This window comes from Dromiciops gliroides, chromosome 2, assembly GCF_019393635.1.
Source record: "Dromiciops gliroides isolate mDroGli1 chromosome 2, mDroGli1.pri, whole genome shotgun sequence".
In the NCBI taxonomy this organism is placed as follows: domain Eukaryota; kingdom Metazoa; phylum Chordata; class Mammalia; order Microbiotheria; family Microbiotheriidae; genus Dromiciops; species Dromiciops gliroides.
Genome location: NC_057862.1, coordinates 391,355,258 through 391,380,169, shown reverse-complemented (window position 1 = coordinate 391,380,169; position 24,912 = coordinate 391,355,258). Strand labels below are relative to the sequence as shown.

General features: G+C 46.6%; 1 protein-coding gene across 3 annotated transcripts; it reads left to right on the top strand.

The window, feature by feature from the left end:
• The first annotated feature begins 266 nt into the window (after positions 1–266).
• Positions 267–24,912, top strand: MIGA2 (mitoguardin 2). Of its 3 annotated transcripts, XM_043984093.1 has the most exons (17): positions 311–361; positions 2,937–2,987; positions 4,193–4,445; positions 5,335–5,545; positions 6,389–6,501; positions 7,418–7,535; positions 8,350–8,486; positions 9,799–9,916; positions 10,877–10,977; positions 11,529–11,644; positions 15,791–15,863; positions 16,708–16,794; positions 17,134–17,232; positions 18,225–18,359; positions 18,801–18,854; positions 19,599–19,715; positions 21,042–24,912. In XM_043984093.1, the coding sequence occupies exons 3-17, from the start codon at positions 4,350–4,352 to the stop codon at positions 21,243–21,245; spliced, it is 1,779 nt and encodes a 592-aa protein (XP_043840028.1). In that variant the 5' UTR covers positions 311–361; positions 2,937–2,987; positions 4,193–4,349; the 3' UTR covers positions 21,246–24,912. The 3 variants fall into 3 exon arrangements, with proteins under 3 accessions (XP_043840027.1, XP_043840028.1, XP_043840030.1); XM_043984092.1 differs by lacking the exon at positions 2,937–2,987 and having other exon boundaries at positions 267–361; XM_043984095.1 differs by lacking the exons at positions 311–361; positions 2,937–2,987 and adding an exon at positions 373–502.

Genomic DNA, 24,912 nt, shown 5'->3' with positions numbered 1-24,912 from the left:
TTCTCTCCGGCTTTGTCACAGCCCCTTTAAGAGCACCCCCACCTCTTCCCCGCCTCGCTTATCAAACTACACCCTGTAGCCAATAGAAAATGAGAGTAGCTATGCTTCCCGCCTCTTAACCTTGGGGGCGGAACCCTTACAATTCAACCACACTACGGAGTGCGGGTGGAAGGAAGGCGGGGACAGAGATGCCGGCTAATGTCCTCCTCTTTATTGGCTCGAGACTGGAGAAACCGCTACTCTTATTGGTCTCAGTCAATGTCTATCAAGGACGGAGGTCCTGCCCCGTCGGCAGGGCATCAGGGTTCGGCTGCGCAGCCGGGGAAGGAGACGCTGCCCTTCTGAAGCGATGGAGCTCCCGGTAAGGGCTGGGGGAGCTCGGCACTGGGGCGCCCATCTACCCCCCCGCAGCTGCTCTTATTCTGATCCGTGGTAGCGGCCGGACTCTGCGGGGCTGGCCAGGCAGGATGCAACCACCGAGCTGCCGCGGGCATGGGTCCGGGTGAGAGGGGGCGTCGGGGCCCGAGTCTGTAGGGAGATTGGTGGATCCGGGGTTGGGGGGCAGCTACCAGGGCCGGGATGGGACTGGCGTTCTGCTGCCGGGGCGCAGGATGGGGACGGCTCAAGGTTGGGGTTCAGACCCCGGGGATGGGGCTCATGGCAGGCGGGGAAGTTTGCAGGAGTGGAGAGGGCTAGGGAGAGCTCTGCTGGAGGCGGGGAGGAATTGAGAGGGGGAACGACTGCTTACGGTGGGGAGGCTTGTATGGGGTGGGGAATGATGGGGATAGCCCCGTTCTGGGGGGAACTAGGGGGACAATAGGTCAAGGTGGGGGCCTAGGGTTTGGGAGAGGTACACAGGAGGTGAGACTTGCTGGGGTGGTGCGGGGGTTGGGGCAGGAGGCTCCCTGGAGGGGGAGGGCGTTGAGGGTGGTCAAGAAAAAGGGCTTTGACCCAAGGTGGGAGAGAGGTTCACTGGAGGAAATGATAAGCAATGGGGTGCTGGGAAGTAGATTTTGGGGGTGGCTAGGGGAAAGACTCTTGGGAGAGGCGTGGCCCAAGGTCGAAGCATTAGAGGGCGGGTAGGTTTGTAGTAGGGGCGGGGCAGACGCGTTGGGAGGTGGATGGTGAGATGCGTCTCCAAGTAAGAGTTGGGGACTGGAGGGGATTGAGTTGGGACCTCGGGAGGTATAGGGTAGGGATCTTGGGGAGAGCTATTTGAGATGGAGTGGCACTGAGAAATGGTGCACGGGCTAGGAGTGTATTAGGAGAGGCCCCCTGGAATGGGGGTGGGGCACAGGGCACGAGTAAAAAAGTAACTTGGGAAGGTGTTGGTACCGTGAAGAATAGCACCCAGGTGGGGGGGCAGTCATGGCTAAGGGAGTACACAAGTCTTAAAAGACCGAGAAGAAAGGTGCATGGCCTGGGGCGGGTATCGGATATCTCTAGTAAGACTACCTGCATCAGGATTTGGGATCTGGTTTGCCCATCCCCCACCTGTTGGTTGTGCTAGCCATGAATTTGGTCTGGGGAGAACAATCGATAGCACCGGAGCCCCCCTCCATGGTAGCCTTGGGGGTAAAGCATTTGTGCCTCTGGATACTGGCATTGGTATTCTGAGGGAATCAGCACTCAGAGTGAATGAATGGTGTAGTGCAAGGGCCTTTGGAATTGGATTCACAGGACTTGGTTTCATATACTTGATCCCCTCATTACCAGTTTTGTGACCTTGGACAAGTCAAACCCTGGGCCTGAGTCTCAGTTTCCTCATCTGTACAATGAAGTGGTTGGCCTCTAAAGTACCTTTTGGCTCCAAATCTTATCAGTTGTACCCACCTCCTAAATCTCCTTGTGGTAGGTAGGTGATAAGGCAGTCATCTCTTTTCCCAGTCTCTTAGTATTCGATCTGTGACGCCTGAATCCTGCCTGTGGACATTCAGGGGAAACAGACAGCTGTTTCCCTTTACGTGTCTAGCTTCCCATTTTGACACAGTCTACAGCTTAACACTCTTGTCACCTGACAGAATGTATCCCTGTTTTGGCCTTAGATGACCACTCAGGATCCAGTAGTCCTCAAAGCCCTGAGAGCTGTGATGTTTTTTGTTTGCTGTGGGGGGAGGCTGGCCTGTTGGAAGAAGGATCTGGAGCCTCTTGTGGGAATTTAGTGACCTCTTCTTCTGCTCCTGACCTGAAATGGTCCCATGGATGCTTTTAGTGGCTCTTTCAGTCCAGATTGCCTCAGCAGCCATGGGGGAATGACTACTCAGGTCTGTAGTACCTTGTTTTTACAATTATGTAGTCAGATAAGGAGGGGGCCTTTAGAGGTTATCCATGGAGGGCTATAACCTCTAGGCAGCATGGTGTATGGAAGGTCACCACATTTGTAGTCAGTTTCAAATCCTGGATGTTACTTTCTAGACCTTGACAAATCACTTAACCTTTCTGGGTCTCAGTTTTATCATGTATAGTTAGGGGACTGAATTAGATTTCTAAGGTACCTTATAGCTTTAAATCTTATTAAGCAAGTTTCCAGATAATTCAGGTAAAATATTCCGTTTTCTTTGAGCTACTTTTGTATTCTCTACAGAATCCAGACACATTTAGTTGGCTGGCTCCTTTAACTTTGAGAGCCAGTGTTGAATAGTGGAAAGAACAATAACTGACATTTGTATAAGGTGTCATGGAGGTAAACATAAGAAGCTATCTATCCAAATCTTTACATTTTACTGATAAAGAACACCTTAAATTTTAAATTTTTTAAAGAACACCAGAAATTTTTAGCTTGCCCAAGGTAGAGGCAAAATTTGAACTCAAGTCTTTTGATTCCATGCTTTTTCCATTGCACCACCTACATTATCTATGTTTTCTCCCTTGGAATTGGGAATCACAGTAAGCCTGGAAGGTAGGTATTTACAAGTATTTTTATCTCCATTTTACAGATATGGAGACTGAAACTCAGGTTAAATGACTTGCCCATGGTCACTCAGCTAGTAAGTATCTGACGTGGGATCTGAATCCCAGTCTTCTTGATACCAAGCCCATTACTTACTCTGTTACACTATGTGTCTCAGCCCTATGCTAGAATAGTGTACTTTAGGGCAGGAAAGACCTTAGCTTGGACCTTGACCCTCACAGTGTTTAGCTATGTGGCCCTGGGCAGGTCATTAAGCCTCTTAGCACCTTGGCATCCTCATCTGAAATATATCAATTTGTTCTTTGTGAGGAAAGTTCTTTTGCAGGCTTTAAGGTGTTATATAAATGGGAATTGTTGTGGTTTATGTTGGGCTGTTTCCTAAAATAGTCATGGGATAAAACACCAGCAATTTGTTTAGTGTTTATAGTACAGAGCCTTGAACATAATAAGCGCTTAATAAATGTTGTTGACTGACAAAATGACCTTGTCATTAGTTACAAGACCCAAATCACTAACATTTAGTCTCCCTCCCATTCACCTGGGATGAGTCATTATCCATCCTTAATGACACCATTTGATCTCCAGCCTGGACACATAGGCCTCTATGCTGGTCTTTATTCTGCCTGCTCTGCTACCAGGGTCAGGTTGTTCCTTGTGATCTAAGGTCTCTATAAGGCCTGGGGGCTGGCATAAGCAGCTTCACAAGAGGTGGTGTAAGATCTCTGTGAATCCACACCTGGTGTATTGGAAGCCAGTGCTTGCAGGTCAGTGTCTTAGGAGGTCTTGCAATGCAGTTGGCTTTGGGGTTTGCAGATCACAGCTCTCCCTGCCTGGTCTCACCCTGCTTTAAGGCCTCCTTCCCCATCATTCCCTCCCTGCCAGGAGCCTCCTTCATCTAGGCCAAATTCCTTCTCTTTACTCCTGGGAAGGACAGTTTGAGGATTTAAGGATGATCCCTTTGCTTTAGCCCCAAGGTCTATCCAGCCCAGTGTTTTGTCTCAGATGGGTGCATCAAAAAGTGCTTCCCTTGCCTGGGCCTGGGGAGGCTCTGAGAACTTCTTGGACATCAGAGACTATGTCTAGAAGGGTTGCTTCCTTAGCTTTCTTTGGCACAGAGTACTACCCATGCGGCCCCTGTGCTGGTGGTGACAGTGCTAGAACTGTTTGGTGTTTGGCCCCGAGAGAGAATTCTTTGTTACTAGAACTTCAGGTGACTTAGCCTGATTATGATTAGCCTTAGGATTTCCCAAGTTTTCACTGACTCTTCCATTGTTCTTGTAGCTCTGCAAAGGCACTTTGCCATTGGAGTCTCCCTTTAGGAATGAGAATGTGACTGTGGCCCTGTGGACATCAAGTTGAAACATTCCTCCAAGCCGTCCCCAGTGTGGGACTTTGGGTTCCCACTCTGGGCTGCTCACAGTTGCAGCTCTAACCCGGGATGGCTTTCCAGAGAACTGAAGGCATGTCCATTATCCAAGCTTTGGCCATGACGGTAGCAGAGATCCCTGTGTTTCTCTACACCACCTTTGGACAGGTGAGAAACAGGATTTCTGGGGGTTTTTTCCCTACTCTATATTTAGCTCCCAATATTCCACGAGCATTAGGCACAGAGGACCAAAGGAATATTCTTTCCTCCTAAGTCTATCTTAGCACAACTACAGTGAATAAGCTCATAAAGGATTGGAAGAGAAGGGACCTTAGAGGACATTAAGTCCAACCTTCTCGTTTTATAGATGAGGAAAACTGAGGCATAGAATGGTTAAGTGATTTGTCTAAGGCCACACAGCTGTTAAGTGTCTGAGGCAGGATTCGAACTCAGGTTTTTTCTAACACTATCCATTTTGCCACCTAGCTCCAAACCTGATAACTCCTGTCCATCAGAGCTTCTGTGGCAATGGAAAGAACAATGGACTAAGATTTGAGAGCCTTAGCAGTACAGTTTTTAGCTCTGCTAAGTACCTTTCTGACTTGGAAAAGGTCACTTTAAACCTCAGTTTTCTCATCAATTAAATGGGAATAATATTTGCTCTACCAGCTTTATTACAATATAGTGAGGATGGAGGAATTGTCAAAGCACTTTGAAAAGAGTGAAATGCTAATCAAAATGTGAAGTGGTGGTATTTTGGGGATTACTTAATGAAGATGGAAGAATTCCAGCCCAGCCCTATAAATGAGATCCTTTGACAGAATTCCTCTTCTTGCATTAATTATCATTCATAAGAATCTTGAAGTAATCATACATTTGAATGGTGTTTACTTTTAGGGAGGTTGTTGAGTTCCTTCCCAGAAGTGGATGCCACTTAGTAGTGGGATGGGGGGTGGGGGGGTGGTAGTGCTCCTGATAGCTCAGATCCCTGCCTGGGAAGCTGTAGTCCTGGTGGGAGTTATTCATCGAACTCTTTCCTTCCAACTTCTGGGGGTAGTCGGCATTTTCTCAGCTTCGACTATCTCCGGGCCTGCGGAAGGTGCTCTTTGCTACAGCACTAGGGACAGTGGCTTTGGCTTTGGCTGCCCATCAACTGAAGCGACGGCGGCGACGGAAGAAACAGATTGCCCCTGAGAAAGGAAGTGGGAAGCCCGGAAGTGTTCCTATCCCCATCTTCATGGCCAGAAGGGTTCCGTCAGTGAAGAAGGGTAGGTTTGGGGTACTGGAAGCTGAGGTACCCTGGTACCTCAAGAAAGGTTGTGATCTCTGTTAGGAATGTCCAGCTGGGTTGAGACAGATCCTGAAAGAAATACCATAGCTGGGTTTCCAGATATTGGGGCTGCCTGGAGATAACAGAAATAGCTGATCTGGGTGGGGAGAGCAGCTGTTTTTCATAGGTCTATAATCTTATACATACTCATACCCCTCCTACTTCTTTTCTCTCTCTCTCCATTTCAACCAAACATTTGTGTACAGACCATAGTGCTAAGTGTTACAGGGGAGATAAGTTATGAAAAAATAAGGTTCCTGCCCTCATGAAGCTTACAATCAATCTATTAAATACAAGCATACCTATAATATGCAGTATTATTATCTGAAGAGGAGGTTTCATGGAGAAGGGAGCAGTTAAGTTGGTCTTTAAAAGATAAGTAGGATATTGAAGAGGTGAGGGCAAAGAAAGACCTTCCAGGTGTAGGGGAAACAGCATGAACAAAAGTACAGAGATGAGAAAGTACAGTTAATGAGTGATGGTGCAGTAAATAATCCTGTTGAGTTAGAGCATGTAGTACCACATGGAAGGAAGTAGTAGAAGACTAGAAAGGCAAATTGTGGGGGCTCAAATGTCAAGCCACAGGAGTTTAAACTTAGCAGGCAGTAGGGAGTCACAGAAGATTTTTGAGCAGAGGAGTAACATGGCCAGACGAATACATAAAGGACAGTTAGCTTGGCAGACATGAAGATTGAAGGGGGTGGGAGGGGAGAAGAGGAAGGCTTTTGGTTTGTGGTGTCAACTGTCCCTGCCTTCTCCCCTGCCCTTTTGTATTACACAGGCTATTCCAGCCGAAGGGTCCAGAGTCCCAGCAGCAAGAGCAATGACACCCTGAGTGGCATTTCCTCAATTGAACCCAGCAAACACTCAGGATCTTCTCACAGTCTGGCCTCGGTGAGGACCCCTCCTGTATGTTCTACCTACATGTCAGGGATCTGTGGGCATTTGAGATCAGGAAGCTGGGTGATTTAATGGTGCCACTAAATCAGGGTACCACCTTGTCTTTGGACTGAGTCAGGCTGACCACAGGTGGTGGCTAAACGGCAGTGATCTCTCTGGCATCTTAAAACAAGAATGTATATTTCAGAACTATGTTAGCCCCTGTGAAGAATAGAAGAACAGGAGAAGTTCCTTGTAGTTTACAATCTAGATGGGGAAATAGTTAAGAGACAAATGTTAAATTAGGTTCTTTCTGTCAGAGTAGTTCAGATTCGGGAATTAGGGAGAACAGGGTGGGCTGTGATTGCCAAGGAACATAGTGGCAGCAAGAACGTAGCTGGACCTCCAAGGAGGAGAGGGGAGAAGGAAGGGGTGAGCTATTAGGAGGAAAAAGCATAAGGAAAACCGCGGACAGGAGTGAAAAGACCAACATGACTGTGGCAGAGTCCAGGGATAGGTAGTGTTGGGCCTGATTGTGGAGGACCTTGACTGGCAGCATGAAGAATTCACCAGCACCATGTAGAATATCTGGCCTAGTTCTTTTTGCTTCTCTAACAGCATTTGGGAAGCAGGTGATGGAAAGTTGGGTTCTGGTAAGCTGGATTGTGTTGAAGACGGGCCATGGACTAGCTGTGTCTATGTTGGATGGCACTAACCTCTTGGCTGGAAGCTTTTAAAAATGTGAAAGTATTTGTTCTCTAACAGTTGAGAGTAGCATAAAACAAAACCCTGCCATGCTTTGGATCCAGGTACTTGTTAGGTGAATCTATTCCTGTTGTGGAAATCATGGATCTGGGTCAGTTCCTTACTTTAAAAGGCCTTTAGACTGAGTGTTCTACTTTTGGATTTCCTTCCCCTTCTTGGAGACTAGATGGTGGCAGTGAACTCTTCTAGCCCAACAGCTGCATCCTCTGGTCCCTGGGATGCTAGAGCAACTGAAGAGTCAGGGGCTGCTGGTGATGCAAATGCAGAGAACCTCTACATTCAAGGTATAAGAGACGCTTTCCTTCTCAGTCTTCTCCAGGGTCTTCTCCCCCTTCCCTTACCCCTGCAGCATCTCTTGAGACCCTACCATGTCCTTCTAGGTGGTAGCTCCTCTCTCTCCCTTGGATTTGGTGATCTCTCTGGTGATATTTCTCTTTGAAATTCCTTTTTGGGAAAGAGAAGGGAGGTCAGTCTCCAAACCAGTGGGCTCTTTCTCCCCCTGGTGGTTCCGGTGCTCTTCACTTTTAGTTGTTATACTCACTCAGTACCTTATAATACAGACCTAGAGTTCACTTCTCTGTACCTCTCTCTACCTTTCAGTCTATATTTTCTACCAATGTGAAGATAGAAGAGAATAAGGTAACAATGGATATACAGTTGATTTTTTTAGGTTAGATTCTACCTAAAAATATAGTTTCTATGGGGCAGCTAGATAGTGCAGTGGATAAAGCACCGGCCCTGGATTCAGGAGGACCTGAGTTCAAATCCGTCCTCAGACACTTGACACTTACTAGCTGTGTGACTCTGGGCAAGTCACTTAACCCTCATTGCCCTCCAAAAAACCCCCAAAAACCAAAAATATAGTTTCCAGGAACTTACTAAATGCAAAGCCAGAGACCACCTATAACACTGTCTTTTGAAAGCATTCATCTGGATTTATTATTCCTAAGAATCAGTGCGGATTGGCTTGTTGGAAAGCAGAAGAGGAGGGGAGAGCCTCAACTTGACCCCCCCAGTGGAATTGTTGAAGTGGGTAGCATTTCCCTTAGCCCAGCTGGTCTGTGGGTGGAGGATAAACTACCCAACTTGTTCCAACAGGAATGGAGCTGTTTGAGGAAGCATTGCAGAAATGGGAGCAGGCCTTGAGTATTGGACAGAGGGGGGACAGTTCTAGCACCCCCACACCCTGGGACAATCTCAAGAGTCCAGAAACCATCTCTGAGGTACTCTCGGAGGTAGGTGCTGTTTTTGCCCCCTGGGAGGGTGATCCTGTGGTGGTGATAAGAACAGGGAGGGCTTTCTCTATCTCTCAAATCTGGAGTGGTAGGTAGAAATGACTGTTGCCTTTGTGTGTGATAAAGATACAACAAACTCAGTAGACACCGGGTCTGTACTTGCTGCTTCTGGATGGCAACTGGATAAGAACCATCTGTGTTCTTTCATTGGGCCTGCTTGTGATCAAGGACACATCTGTGAGCAGCTTGTTTGAGGTCAGTCTGTGACCATGAAACAGCAAACTATCTGAGAATCCATGACCTTGGCCTCATTACCCTGGTGTTTTAAGCCAGGAGTTTTTAAAGCCCCAGAATCCTTATATCAACCAAGAAATTTGTAGAACTTTCCACAAGTTGAAAAATTGTGCTGTTTACTTTCCAATATTACTCGCCATAATACTGGGAGTAAATGCAACATTACAATATTTGCATTAAGCGTGTAATTGGGAGTCAAGAAAAGAAGGTACTAAATTTAGAAATTGCAAATGTGAAAAATGTGAAGCACCTTAACCTAGCTGATTTCTACAGAACTCTGTTCCGCAAACCAGTTTGGAATCCCTTGCTGTAAGCAGCTGGACCGTAGGTCCTTTGTGTCTTGCTAGTGTTTTGCTCATTGTCTCCCAGTTTGTGCTTTTGTACCCACTATCCTTCCCATTTGTTTCCCCTTTTTCTAGGCAGCATCAATTATAAGGCCTTTAATCTACATCCTGGTCATTTTAAAAGCTGAGACCAGGATTGCCCAGCGTCTGCAACCCCTCTATGACTATATCAACTTCTAGGGGTCTGAGTGTAGGGCCAAGCCAAGTGGGATCAAGTGGGAACTCTTGCTCATTCCTTCTAAATTCCACTTTGAACTAGAAAGGTTGTCAGATCACTTGGCTTAAATCTGAGAAGCTATGGTTGCCACCAAGAGCTTTATGATTGACCTACTCCTGACTCTGTATGGCAGATAAGTTATTTCTGTAGAGGAGGCTGAATTTTCAGATAGGTCCCCCTTGATGCAACATGCTAAGGGAGGCCTGTTTCAAATAGGCTCCCCTGCCTGAATCTGTCCCTCCTTCCAATAGTGAAAATCACCCTTCCCATAATCCTTAGAGTGAATGGTCAAAAGCCCAGAACATCTTGGGATTTTGCTTCTTCTAGCTTCTCCTTTGGTGTTTCTGGAGCTTTAGGTGGGTGAGGAAACTTAAGAAGAGGGGTTTCCTGTCCATTGGACTCTGGCTCTGGGAGCCTGGTCTGGAAGAAGTTAATATTGTATTGTTTTTGTTTAAAGCCAGAGTCTCAGAAAAAGGAGTTTGCTGAAAAGCTAGAATCCCTACTACACCGGGCATACCACCTCCAGGAGGAGTTTGGTTCAACATTCCCATCAGATAATATGCTCTTGGACCTAGGTGAGCTGGAGGAGAGGTCTTTGGGTAAGGGGTAGTTGGGCAGGGTTTGATGATTTGTGAACACACCTTTTGTCCTTGATCCTTTTACCTCCACTCTCCTTGGGCATATTGCCCCATGATCATTCTTTCTCTCTGATCTCTAAACTGTCCCTTCAGAGTAGCATGAAGCCTAGAATGTTAGCATACTGGAAGGGAACTGGAGGTGTTAAGCTAAGCTGCTCATTTTATAAGGGTGGAAACTGAGTCCCGGAAAGGGAAGGAACTTGCTCAAAATTCCACAGGTAGATAATAACAGAACCAGAACTAGAAGCCAGCTCTTTATTCATCAAACTACTGAAAGTCTTAGGCTGAGTGGTCTTGCTCTAACCCCCACCTTCCCACTTTCTTCCCTGAAGGCTTATATAAACACAGAGCTCCTTCAGTGTTGGCTAAAGGGGTCTGTCAGTGGTGGTGGTGTGTGGCCATTTGGAGCTAGTTCCTTTCTTCCTTCCTTCCTTTCTTTCTCTTTCTTCTTTTCTTTTTCTTTTCTCTTTTTCTTTCTCCTCTCCCCTCTCTCTCTTTTTCTCTTTCTGTCACTCTCTCTCCCTCTCCCTTTCATTCTTTGGCAGCCAAACCATTTGTGGTTAGAGCTTGTGCTAAATTTGCTGTTTGCTTGGTCTAATGGACAGAATGATAATAGCCTGTATCTATATAGGGCCTTAAAGGTTATAAACTATTTTACATATATTTTATATTTGCCTTATTGCATTTATTAAGCACCTACTTCCATGCAAAGCGAGGAGAATACATGGGCAAAACCAAAGAAGTCCTGTCCTCCCCGATGTTGTACTGGGGGAGACTTGTATGAAGTTAAGACAAGATTAAAATATGTACATTATGATGGTTCTTCAAGTGATCATGAAGAAAAGATCTAGTTTCCAAGGACCTTTGGTTGATGTCATCTCTCACCCTTTTCCCTAGAGAGGACACTCATGCTACCTCTGACAGAAGGTTCACTGAGGCTTCGGGAAGATGATGAAGACACTCTTTCCTCTGAAGACTCTTTCTTCTCTGCAGCAGAGGTAACTTGAGGGCATCGCCCAGGCTAGGAGGAGCTAGGCTAGGGGCTGGATCCTTTTCAGCTAGAATAGGGCTAAGAACATGGCTGGGGCATCTTCTGGGATGTCCAACTCCATTTTACAGATGAGGAAACTGAACCCCAGACAGGGAAAGTGATTTACAGAAAATCACACAGTGACTCAGTGGAAGAACCAAGATTACAATTTATATCCCAATGCTCAGTCTGGTGCTCCTTCCATTATGGGAAAGAGCTTGGGAATTTGGCAGCGATAAGTATTCATTTGACATAATAAATGGGTAGATTAAGTGATTCCTTTCTCTAATTGTTTGTATCTAGATTTACGTTAACAAGTAGAACTGGTTTTATTTAAAAAAGGAAACCGACCTATAACAAACATAAGACCAGTGTGCTTGGTCACTTGAGTAGTGCTCTTTTGCGTTTCCCAACTTGCCCAGACTACGGCTAGTCATATAATAGGTGCAAATAGTAACTTTTGAGGGGAGGAAATGATTAATCCTGAATTTTTCTCCTTTATCTTTCTATCTCCTGAAGCTGTTTGACTGCCTGCAGGTAGGAGATCTCCCTTTCCAGCTCTCCAGGCCAGCTGCAGCATATGAGGAGGCCTTGCAGCTGGTAAAAGAGGGAAAGGTTTCCTGTCGGACACTCAGGTGAGGGGCCCAAAGAGCCTGGCACCTCACTTCCTAGCAGGTGGAGAGCAGAAACTGGCATGGGGATGGGTTTGGAGACTTCTTTCAGGCATCTGTCTTCAGCACTTTCAGGAGTGATGGCACCCTACTAGACACTAGCTAAAGGGAGCTTGGAGCCATCTCTGACCTCCAGGAGCCTAATGGTCTCATCAGCATCAGGGTAGCTAGAGAAGACCAAACACTTTACATGTACTGTTCCTTTTGAGCCTGACAACCAACCAACCACATTGTGAGGTTAGGCACTCATTTTACAGATAAGTAAACTGAGTCTCAGAGGCTAAATAATTTGTCCAAGCTCCCATGGGAGGAAGTGTCAGATGTGGGATTCAAACCCAGGTCTTCTTGACTCCATCCAGTGCACCATACTGTCTCTCCAATTTAATAGGGTCATAAGATTCAGAGTATCCTTGGATATATCATCTATTCAAACTCCCTCATTTTACAAACTAGGAGACTGAGGACCAGAAAAATGGAAGTGACTTTCCCAAGTACTATGCTGCCTCTCTGATTCATTGAAATAATAGACTGCTGTAATAGGTGACTGAAGGGGTCAGGGTGTAGAGTCTGTGAAACTGATGAGACTGATGAATAAAAACATGATTTTTAAAAAAAGAGAGAAAAGAAGGAAAGAGAAGGAAAACTGATTTAGTTGGACCCATAAAAACTAACAGATGGCAAATTAAATATCTGCAGAAGGTTTTAGTTTGGGAAAAGAATTATAAATACATACGGCACGTAAACTTTTAAAATATGAATTCCGGGCAATGGTCATGACAGAAACATTTCTGTACAGTTGAGGCAGAGGCTTGTGAGCTGATGCACAAACCCATTGTGTTCTACAGAAGTTTGCTAGGGGAGCAGCTAGGTGGCGCAGTGGATAGAGCACCGGCCCTGAAGTCAGGAGTACCTGAGTTCAAATCCGGCCTCAGACACTTGACACTTACTAGCTGTGTGACCCTGGGCAAGTCACTTAACCCCATTTGCCTCACTTAAAAAAAAAAACACCAAAAAAACCCCCAGAAGTTTGCTAGGGCCCTGGGCAGTGTTTCATAAGTAGAACTAGATTTTTGTGGCAGAATTAATGCTTTTTCTAACAGCTTATAGGAGGATATGATTTCAAAATTCAACTCCTTTCTCTTTTTCTCTTCATCTTTCTCCAAATGACCTCATCTTGACCCTGAAGTAGTGTATTTGTCTCCAGCTACAGTCAAAGAACTACATCAGAAAGCAAACTAGAGGTGTTGGCTACTTTGGGGTAGAAGTTTTATTACCTCTTGACCAATGCTCCCCAATTATCTTATTGACACAAAGATTTTGTGACACCAGAAAGTTGGAGAGCTCTTGGTTTAGACACTCACTGGTTCCTTAAGGATTCCTTCTGCCTCAGTGATTCTGTGGCAAGGTCATAGCTGTACCCTACTCTATTATATCCTTATAGGGGATATTTCTCCCCAAATCTGACTTGAGTAAAACATAAGGGCAACCTATAATTGTACTACTACTTTTTTTTTTTTTGGTGAGGCAATTGGGGTTAAGTGACTTGCCCAGGGTCACACAGCTAGTAAGTGTTAAGTGTCTGAGGCTGGCTTTGAACTCAGGTCCTCCTGACTCCAGGGCTGGTGCTCTATCCACTGTGCCACCTAGCTGCCACTGTACTACTACTTTTATTCATTGTTACTATTGTTTTTGAAGAGATGAAAGGGATAAAACATCTCAATATCACTTTTATTATAAACTTTTCTATCAATAGAAGAAGTTAAATAAACATACAAAATAAGCTGTAAGATGATACCGAAGGTGCTCAGCCTTTAACAAGGCAGGAGCAAATGAATTAACAAACAAGCTAATAAAATACCCTTATTCTGTTTTCCCTTCCTGGCCTATACCTTTGGTTCTGTTTTCCTTCTTTCTTTTCTTTTTTCATTCTGTAGGTAATCAGTTCTATGTATAGTTTTTGGTTCTGCTGATTTCCCTTTGTATTAACTTATTTAGGCCTTTTGATATTTCATATTTTATTATTTTTTTGTGGCACTATTATTGAATAAAATAAGTTTGAATTTTAAAAGATTTTAAAATGTTCACAAATCAAGGATTTCATCAGCATGGATATAGATGATCTTTCAAACAATGCAGGTCACAACTTCTCTGTGATTTAGTAGATGAACCTGACTGAAAAATTCCTTACAAGGCAGCCAACCTAAGGGTGTACCTCCCAGAACTTTGCTAGGTTGGTTCTTGGGTGATGGGCAGCCTCTCAGTGAGGCTGTGGGACACCTAACAGTTGCCCTTGATGAATTCAAGGTACTCGACCCACTTGAAATGCATCTCAAGATACTGAAAGAACCAACCAGATGTGGTGTGATTGCTTAGTCATTATCAGTGATATTTGAGAGATTGTAGAAAATGGATGTGGTGCTGCAGACCTGGAGAAGGGCGATTTCCTGATTTTCAGCAAAGGGAAGAAAATCTGAAAACTCTAGATGAGTTTTCAGGGAGATGTTTGAGCATCTAGAAAGGGAGGGATGATTACAAGAGCCAGCCTGACTTCAGCAGCAACAGACATTCCCAGTGAGTCTTCTGGTGAATACTTGTAGCCTTTGCTGGACTGCTAAACCAGAAGAGCAGAAGAATGTTGTAGGGGTAAGTTTATTTTACCCAGCAAAGCACTTGATGCTATTCTTAGATACCTAGACAAGGTGGAGAGATACAGACTAGATAGTTGATACAGTCAGGTGGGTTTGGATTGCTAGAGGCAAAGCAAAGTCATTTTCAAGTATTTGAAGGACTGTCACGTGGAAGAGTATTGTAGACATGTTCTTTTGGGGCCCAAAGGGTAGGATCAGGAGCAACTGGTAGAAGTGGCAAAAAGAAACAAGTTTAGGCTTGATATCAGGAAGAACTTGCTAACAGTTGTGCAGAAGTGCCTTCTTAGGAGGTGATGGGCTTTCCCCCATTAGAATTCTTTTTTTTTTTTTTTAGTGAGGCAATTGGGGTTAAGTGACTTGCCCAGGGTCACACAGCTAGTAAGTGTTAAGTGTCTGAGGCCGGATTTGAACTCAGGTACTCCTGACTCCAGGGCTGGTGCTCTATCCACTTCGCCACCTAGCTGCCCCCCCATTAGAATTCTTTAAGCAAAAAGTAGATGGCTAAGTGTCTGATATGATGTATGGTGGGAATTTCTTTCAGGTACAAGTTGGTTTAGATGTGCACATCAAGATCCCTTCCAGGTCTAAAATTCTGTGCTTCTGGGCCAGAAGGCTTCCTTGCTGCTTTGTGGAGGGTTGGCTAGAGCTTGTACCTTCTGTGGCCATGCCAGTGGACTTGAGGATTATGTTCACATGATGAGGCATTGGAGAACTCAGTGGAGGCTCATAGTAAAAATGCATTAGAAAATATTGTCATTTTTAGTAATTATTTTTTAGGAAGTTTGGCATAGGAGATAGAGGAAAGGAAGACCTGGGTTCAAGTCTCACCTCTGACATAGCCTGACTGTGTGACCTTGACAAGTCACTGAGCTTAGAGAGGCACCACTATATAAGTCTGGATAAGAGAAGGCTCTGACTTGCATTGGAAGGAGTTTCCCAGGTTTTCATTATACCAATAAAATCATAGGTCCAGTCTCTCTCTCTCTTTCTTTCTCTTTCATTCATACACACACACACACACACACACACACACACACACGTACATACACAAATATAAAAATATATATAAATTTTTTTTTTCTTTCAAAGAAGTCTCGTTTTTAAGGGTGTGGCCTGTGTTCAGGGACAGTTCCTATTTGGACCAGTCTCAGGTCATTCCCATGTCCATTGAGTCCATCCACAGACCAGAGAAGGCTGAGGAGGTATTCTATCTTGACCGAAACAGAATTGTTGTCATTGCCCTAGAAGAAACCTCAGAGTTCTTGAGCCTGCCCCCCTCCTCACTTCCTCCCCTCCTCAGTTGAGGAAGCTGAACTCCAGAGAGGAAGCTGCCTGTCCAAGGTCAGAATGCCAGTATCAGAGACAGGACAAGAATCCCCAAGGCTCCTAACTTCTAGTCCCAGGCCTATTGCTTTCTCTGGCTTTGAGACTGATGTCATCCTCTCTTTGTTTTCTTCTCCAGGACAGAACTCCTGGGTTGCTACAGTGATCAGGACTTCTTAGCTAAACTGCACTGTGTCCGGCAGGCCTTCCAGGTGGGTGGGAACCTAGGGGACTAGGAAATGGCATGGGGGGAGAAGGGGGGAAGTGGTGGGGAGACAGGATAAGGTACTTTTTTCCTGGGTCCCAAGTTTCCCTTTCACTTTGCATGGGGTCATTGCCATCCACTATCCAAATTACTTTGCTGTCCACATGACTTCCTTTGGTCCCAGGTTTTTCCTTCTCCTTGCCCATTTCTCCACTGGGAGCACCCTCCCAGCCTATCGGTCAGAGTAAATGGACCTAGCAGCTGGTATATGTTGTTCAAATAGATGTGTAGCTAGGGGGCACTTAATGACTCCTGTTTATGCTCCAGGGCTGGTGCTTTTGAATTCTGGGGATAATGACAAAACAAGATGCTACCTCCTCTTTATTATTTTTTTATTTTTAATTTTTTTGGTGAGGCAATTGGGGTTAAGTGACTTGCCCAAGGTCACACAGCTAGTAAGTGTTAAGTGTCTGAGGTCAGATTTGAACTCAGGTACTCCTGAATCCAGGGCCAGTGCTCTATCCACTGCGCCATCTAGCTGCCCCCGCTACCTCCTCTTAAGCTTACATTATTTGGGGGGAGACCAGACATGGAAGGGCATGGTGGGGTGCAGGCATGCTGGCTTGGGAGCCAGGCTGGAGAGGGAACAGTGTTTCTGGCCTTTTCCTTGATGTGTTCGTTCCAGGCAGAGTCATCAGTCACCGAGTTGACCTCAGGGTGGAGTGTCCCAGGGGACCAGGGGACCGGGCAGCCAGTGTGGAGGTGGAGCAGGCTAAGGCTAGAGAGAGAGCAGGAAGTGGAGAATGCCTTAGGAATTCTCGGATAATGTCACTCCATTCTTCCTTCCTCAGGGACTTCTGCAAGATGAAAGTAACCAGCTGTTCTTTGGGGAGGTTGGGAAACAAATGGTGATGGGCCTGATGACCAAAGCTGAAAAGGTAGAATGTTGCTGTGTTGATGGATGCTGGGTGGGCAAGGTGACTTGGGTGGGCTTTGAACATCTTGGCTACCCTCCAGGTTTTTAGGCCCCTTTTGAGGATCTTGCCTTTTCAGCCACTTCTGGGGAGTCACAAAGCCTGAATTCTATTCCTGGCTGGGCCCAACAGCCTTAATTAATGTCTCCATGGCTCTTGCTGCTCCTTCCATTGTGGCTGCTCCTAGGGAATGCCACCCAGAATTGTGGCCTTTGCTGCTCACCCTACTTCTTACATCTAGGGGAGGGCTCAGAAGTCTTCTCTGTTAGCAAGATGAACCCATGTTCCTTTTCTCTTTTTTAGAACCCAAAGGGCTTCTTGGAGAGCTATGAGGAGATGTTGAGTTATGCCCTGAGACCAGAGACCTGGCCTACCACGCAGATGGAACTGGAGGGGCGGGGGGTGAGTTGACCCCAGATGCTGGGGCACTTGCATAACGTTGTGACAGAGTTGTAGGGGATTGTTAGCACCTACCTTCCTGGAGCCTTGTCCTATTTTTCCCAGAACCCCTTAGTGTGGAGGGAGACTGTTGGGTAAAACTGGATTCCTTTCAACTTCTGGGAGCTTTCTGTAGGCCCCCCTGCTGCTGGGGGACTAAGAGGGGTTGGATAGGGTGGCAGGGGAGAAGAAGGGGTCCTTTCTCTGACTCCCAGGTTCAGTCTGAGGTCCCTGGCAGCAGGAATAGAAGCTGAGGATCCTCTGAGACTGGGCTGACATGGCCCCCACTGCTCAGGGCCTCCAGGAACTGGGGCACAGCATGCCTTCACCGTCTAGGGCCCTAGATATGAAGCTGATGGCTTGTTGGTGAGCCCTTAGGGCTGGTCTCAGTAACTCGTAGGATTATCAGGTTACCTCTCAATAGCCCTGAGAGGTAGAGGGGTGGTGCTTCTGACTCTGCTCATGAGGATGCTTTCAGGTATCCCCTTACCCTCCCAAGCTGGCAGGGCACAGGGCAGGGTGGACAGTTCTTGTCAGGGCTTCTTCCCAGAAATCTGTGCTGTAGGGGTTGTGGTGGTAAGTCTGTATCAGTCAGGAGAAATCAGATCAGTCCTTCAAGATGATCCTCGGAGGGGGTCGCCTTGACTTTTAAACCAAAAGTGAACCTGCTTCTGAAGCTTTGGCAGGAGGGATCTCTTTATGAAAAGTCATCTGATGCTGTAGTGGGAGTTAGGAGAACAGGGTTCTGGTCCTGACTCTGCCATCGATTGTCTTTGTGGGCTTCAGTTTCTCCATTTGTAAAATGAGGGGGTTTGGACGCAATGAGATCCCTTAAACTTGTAATATTATCTCTGTCGTCTCTCCTGAACTGAAATGTCACTTTCTCCAGGGGAGAAAGGACCAAGAGGGTCCTTAGGCAGCCCCAGCCCCCTCATTGCCTGGCTCCTTCCTGCCAGGTGGTATGCATGAGTTTCTTTGACATTGTGCTGGATTTCATACTCATGGATGCCTTCGAGGACCTGGAGAACCCCCCCTCCTCGGTGCTGGCGGTCCTTCGTAATCGCTGGCTCTCAGACAGCTTCAAAGAAACGGTAGGTTTCCCAACAACTCTTACCAGTGTCCTCCCTGCTCTCTCCTCCAGTCTCAGCTAGTTTTCCCAAGACATCAGACTTAACCTGCTCCTTGGATCCTAGAGATACAGGATACTTACTTCCCTTACTTTCTCCATCATAGCTGGAGCCCTGGAGTAGTGCTGTCTAGAAGCAACAAATCAGGATGTGGGGAGGGAAGGGAAGAAGACTTGGGACAGGGTGAAGGGCTGGCAGGCAGAGAGGAAACAAACTCATAAAAACACTGAACATCTTGGGGTCAAAACTAAGGTGGAAGCTGGGCATAATGGGAAGAGCCCTGGCCCTGGGGCCTGCCATTGAGTGCACAGCCTCTGAGGTCCTTTCTAGCTCCTAGGGGTGGGGTGGGGGAGGGGAGGGAGGGACTGAGGCCACCCTGAGTGTGGCCATTTTGATCTAATGCAGGCTCTGGCTACTGCCTGCTGGTCGGTTTTGAAAGCCAAGAGAAGACTTCTGATGGTGAGTAAGGTGCAGTGAAACACCCTTTCTTCACAAGTGTGCATTGAGCATCTGCTCTGTGCCCAGGAATTCAATGACTGCTTCTAAAAGAGAAGTGGAAGAGCTAATCTTTGCCTTCAAGTTGTTTACAGCCTCTTAGAGGAGGTGATAATTCAAGAGCAGCAGAGGGCAGTATACAGGCGTGGGTGGGGTAGACAGTAACTGTTTGTAGGAGCTGAGAGAAGGGAGATTCCTGAGGGCAGTCTGGGCAGGGAGGCTTCAGGAGTAGCACTCTAGCTAGACCTTGAAGGCTGGGTAGAATTGGGGCATTCTTGGCAGGGGTCCCAACATGAGTGAAGGCCCTTCATCTGGGTGTAGGGGGGATCCCCTTTGTGCTGAATGTTGGAGATACAGACAAAAGGAAGCGACGCCTATTCTACAAGTTGTTGACATTCTTTGGGGGGACACTAAACAGAAAGGGGGTGTGAGGAAGGGAGATTCAGACCATGATAACTCATGGGTCAGTGCTTCCTTTTCCAGGGAAGCAGTGCCACTCTAAACTGTTTGCTCTTGTTCCAGAAAGTTGAACACATGACTATTTTGGCTGGTGGTACCTTTGCCTTTCTGGTCTATGCAGCTGGTTCTTAGATGGGCTAGTAGCTGGGTTTGGAACCAGGAGGTAGCTGGCTATGGAGCAGTAAATGCCCTTCTCCTGACTGGGGCTCTGAGCAGCCCGGATGATGCTGCTGCCCCCTTTCTCTGCAGGTGCCTGATGGCTTCATCTCCCATTTCTACTCCGTATCGGAGCATGTCAGCCCCGTTCTTGCCTTTGGCTTCTTAGGGCCCAGGCCACAGCTGGCTGAAGTCTGCACTTTTTTCAAGGTAAGATGAGTTTATTAGTTTCTGCTGGGGAGGGAGCTTTGGCCTTATTTCAGATCATGAGTAGATGGGAGGGCTCTAAACTCTGTTTCCTTCCCCCCCCCCTTCCATCAGTCTAGGGTTCCCCAGGAAGAAAACTGGAAAATTTCCTTCTCCTTTGGTGATACTTTCATAAAAACTTGCCCCAGGCAGGCAGGCAGGGCTGATGGTGGGATGACAGCTGCCTCAGGAAGCTTTCAAGAAGGAGATGAGGAGCTGCACTGATCTTTTGCTCCAAAGTAATGCACATTGATTGCTCTGATGCTCTCAGGTCTAATTGTGCTGATAGAGAGGCACCCTGTAGCTCTAAATGCTGGGGTCCTGTGATGGAGATGGGGTCTTCCTTACCCTCCCACTCTATATGGAAAAGAGGAATAAACCATATTTGTTGAACAACCTTCTCACATGCCCAGCCTTGTGCCCAACACTGTAAGGGGGATACAAAAGAATTTTTTTTTTTCAGTGAGGCAGTTGGGGTTAAGTGACTTGCCCAGGGTCACACAGCTAGTAAATGTTAAGTGTCTGAGGCTGGATTTGAACTCAAATACTCCTGACTTCAGGGCCAGTGCTCTATCCACTGCACCACCTAGCTGCCCCGATATAAAAGAAATTTGATATGGTCTCTGCCTTTTAGGAGTTTATACCTTTTATAGTTGACAGAAAACATTAGTAAACCATACAAGACAAAATATAATCAAGGGCTAAATTGGGTGGGACAAACACTCCAGGCAGGCAGAAGATAGAGAGAAATCACTTCGGATATCTTTGGAAGGCAGAGAAGGTTTAATGTAGGAACCAGGACTTGAAGGATGAGGAGGATCTGGCAAGGACAAAAAGAGCAAGGAGGAACCAGACCTTTTAAAGCTAGAGAGAGAGGCCCTGTAGAAATAATCTGTCCAGTCCCCACATTTTGTAGTTGAAGAAACTGAAACCCAAGAAATGAAATGATGGGCCAGCATTGACTTGGGAATAGGTGGCAAAGGCAGGATGTAAACTCCATTCAGCCAGAATGAGGAGCATTTGCAGTGGCCTGGAGCCAGGAATGAGCCCAATGGGCTGCCAGGACAGGGAGGTGGCTTAGCACGGATGATGATGCCCACATGGCAGGTGTGTGATACTGTACAAGGCCCCGACCATCCCAGAGCTCAGTGTCCTCATCACGTGATGCGTGGCCCTTCTGAAGGCATATGAATAGGCTGCTGCTGTTCTTGGAGGAGGGGGTCTGTGGGTGGGAGTCCTTGTGGGGAGACGAGAAGAATTCAAACACAGCCCCTTTCCCTCCATCTCCAGCATCAGATTGTGTACTACCTGAAGGACATGTTCGACCTGGACAATGTGCGCTACACCACTGTGCAGTCGCTAGCCGAGGACATCCTTCAGCTGTCCCGCCGACGCAGTGAGATCCTGTTGGGTTACCTGGGAACAGAGCCTGTCCGGGAGATGAACGGGATGTTGCCTCATGAAAATGGACCCCTGGGCGGGGAGCTTCATTAGCCCCCATGCCGCCCTGAGGAGGGCTAATTCCTCTCCTCTGGTGCTCACCTGTGGCCAGGGGGGCTTGCTCTCTCCTGAGTGACATGAGTGGCAGTGGCCCAGCCCAGCCCCTGGCTTTACTTGGTCCTTCTGCTTGCCCTCTGGAGGGCATCTGCCAAGTCTTGGACCCAGTCCATTGCTTCCTCTTTTCCCTTGCATTAGAATTCTAGGCCCCACATCTCAGCTCAGAAGGACCAATTTGTGAGGCCCCTCTCCTCTTCCCTTTCTCTTTGTCCCTATACATCATACACTGGCAATTCCCTGACCACAGCCAGGAAGCTAACATGTCTCTCCTTGGGGGACAAACAAGGCAGGCTGGCAGTAAAGGTTCGTACAGTTGTCTGTGCCTCACTGGCTGGGCTTAGACATGCAGCTGGGATGGTATGCCATGTGAGGTTGAGGCAGGGAGGTGAGGGTCAAGTGAGCTTCTTGGGAGGCTGAGAACAGTGGAAATTCTGCCCCGTCCCCTGCAGGCCGGGAGTGCCATTGGCCAAATGTCAGAGGATCCAGAACTCGGGCATGTGCCGTTAGCTGTTTGGGTGTGAAAGTGATAGAGGGAGGAAGACTGTGAAGTAGACTGGGGAGTGAGATGGTGAAGGAGAATCACATGTAACAGGGTGGCAAGGGTGGTGGAGGTAGAGCTCTAACATTTAGCAGACCCTTAGGTTGCTCCAGAGACATCATTTGATATGGAATCCCTGGTGGCTCTGGGACATAACAGAGAGAGACAGAGATTACTTTAAGAAGGTGGGGTGGGGGGCGGGATGAGTGAGTGTTGGGAGCTTACTACTGAGGTACCTGGGAAATGTGGGCCAGGCCCAGACTGGGATTGTTGCTGCTTCCCCCAGCACTAATGTGCTTCAGTCCCAGGAGGAAGGAACAAACGTTTCTTGTTTGTAATGAGGGAACCTCAGGTCTCTCAGGTCCCCAGGAATCTGGTGCTGGCCGAGACAAGAAATAAGCGGAGTGACAATTAGCTGTGATAAAATGAGAATAAGAGACAATGTGGTAGAGTGGAGAGAGCCAGCCTCTGAGTCAGGAAGACTAGGGTTCCCATCCTGCCTCTGACAGACATCCTGCTGTCTGTGTATGACCCTGGGTGAGGCACTCAACCTCTTGGGGCCTCAGGCAATTTTCTAGGGCTTCAGGTTGTGGACAGGAGCTCCTCCATTGGTAGAGGGGAGTGAATGCTCCTGAAAATGAAGGATACTTCCTAGCTGTGTCTATGTGGGGTGGGGTGTCTAGGGGAGGCAGATGGGGGGCATGTAGCCCAGTGAGCATGAGCAATCTTCATAGAAATGAATGTCACAAATCTGATAGGCTGTTTCTTTCCCTGGCCTTTGGGTTCCTCTCCTATCTTACCTACAGAGAATAGCTTAAGAAGAGATTGGGGGTTTTAATAGAGTAGGAAAACCAGTGGCCAGGAAGGGGACAAAAACTACATAAAGGAAACAGGAGAAGAGAGTGGAGTGAGGTAACAAGGATCACAGAAAGCGAGAGCTGGAAAGAGACAGGAGATCGTTGACTCTGGCTCTTTCATTTTGCAGCCAAGGAAACTGAGGCCCGAGAATTGAGGTGACTTGTTTCATTTAGCCAGTGACAGAGCTAAGACTTCAATTTAGATTTTCTTAAATCTCTGGTCTACTGACCAGAACTAAAATGGTTATTTAGAGTTTGCCAAATATGTATCAATACCCCACTCCATCCCCTCCTTCCAGCAAGAAGAAAGCAGCTCTGAGGACAATCTTTTTTCTACACTTTATTATATCATGTGGATGTTCAATGGAAGGTCTGTCCATCTCCTAGTCTTCACCTGGAAAGATCCCGTGAATATTTATTGGGTGTGTTACTTAGAATATTCCTGAGCTGGACCATGATCTGTAGTTTTGTTCCCTCACAAGTTGCAGAAGCCTGCTTGTACTCATTGTCTTGACCTTAGGGTTCCAACTCCTCCTAACCACCAAAGTCAGCCCACTGGCTTTGTCTGTGCCAAGGCCATGTGGAATGCCTGCCAGCATGGGTAATGGGGCCTGGTATTTGGATGAAATTCATTCATAATTATTGGCCAGTGGGTAGAGTTTAACCAGTACAAAAAATCATCCACTTCTCCTTCACCTGCCAACCAAACTTCTCTGAAGAATTCAGGTGTCATTTCAAGAGCCTTGTTTCACCATTATTTCCCTCACTAAAGACTGTGATATTACTCCACCTCTGCCACCAAAGACTCCTGGAAGTCCCCCTGGAAACAGTGGACAAAAGCCCTTTGGTGTCTTGAAATGCTGTAGAGGCCAGTGCCCACAAAGCAGAAGGGGCTGCACTTTCAGCTCTTGGAAACTCCCTTCCCAGTATCTGACAATTGATTCCCTCCTGGGGAAGCCATCACTACCAAACCCTAGGGCCTTTGTGTTCTAGCCCTTGCTCTCTGTATGTGTTCCATCCCAACAGCCCCTTCACTAGGATTGGTCAGGCACTGGGGTTGGGGCTCGTGGAACAGGGCAGATGTCTGGAAGAAAAGATGACAGGTAAATGACAAGTTTTTTTACCCTTGTTTTCTTGGGAAACTTTTAAATAGATGTATTTCTCAGTACTTTTTATTCAACCAGAGAGCAAAACAAATACTCTTGTCAGTGTAGTCTGAGTTTAGAGAGCTGTATTTGGTGTTCCAGCCAACACAGTTGGCCACTATAGATAAGTTACATTAGTATTTCTCTAAACTATTCTCATGTTCAAGAGTTTCTATTTTAGCTCTGCAGACTCACTTCACTCACAGCGATTACAGCATTGGGCTTAAGTAGGACTTTAAAAAAAAATGCCTTAAAGGAGGGCAGAAAAGTTGGATTGTCCCTTAAATTGAAACAGCTTAAAAAAGTTGGTTTTTGGATGTTTGGGGTTTCTTAAAGTCTCAAGAACTGTCTTTTTGGGAGAAGGATCCTGAGTCGAATTTTAAGGAAAATAGAAAGATTGGAATGAGATTTTATAAAATGTATACATTTGCCTTCCTGATAGGTTTTATTGTTTGCCTGTCCCTTCTCTGAGCCACCCATACTTCCCAGACCATTCCAGCAATTCTTCATAGCTTTTTGATCACAAATTTGCCTCTGTGGACATTAGCCTGAGGGCAGTGTGCTTCATAATTGGAGGTGGTCTTCCCTTAATCTCCATTCCTCAGACCAGCTCTTTGTTGTCACTCTCACAAAATCTATGAATGTAATCTTGTGCTTGATTCCATCTCCCTTTGTTTTCCCTTCTGATCTCACAAAGGTAAAGTTACATTTCTCTTGATTTTGTTTACATATCCATGAACTGCCTCTGATTTGCAGCTTTTGCCTTTTGTATGGTAGATGGAGTGCATTGACTGGAGTCAAATAAAAAAATTAAACAAAACAACATTTCTTTCACTCTTTCCCTGGCACTGTCTGGGCCTGTGTGTGATTCCCTTTTTGTAGGAGTTAAGGGGGGACCATCTCCTCCGGCATTAGAGTAGTTTCTGAAGGAAAACGAGTTACTAAGTCACTTAGAAATTGTATTCCTTGTTTCACTGGCAGGTGGCAAGAAGTCTCTGGGCTACTTTAGATTAATAGCTAGTCCAACCCCTTCCTTGTGCAATCGGGGAAACTGAGGCCTAGTG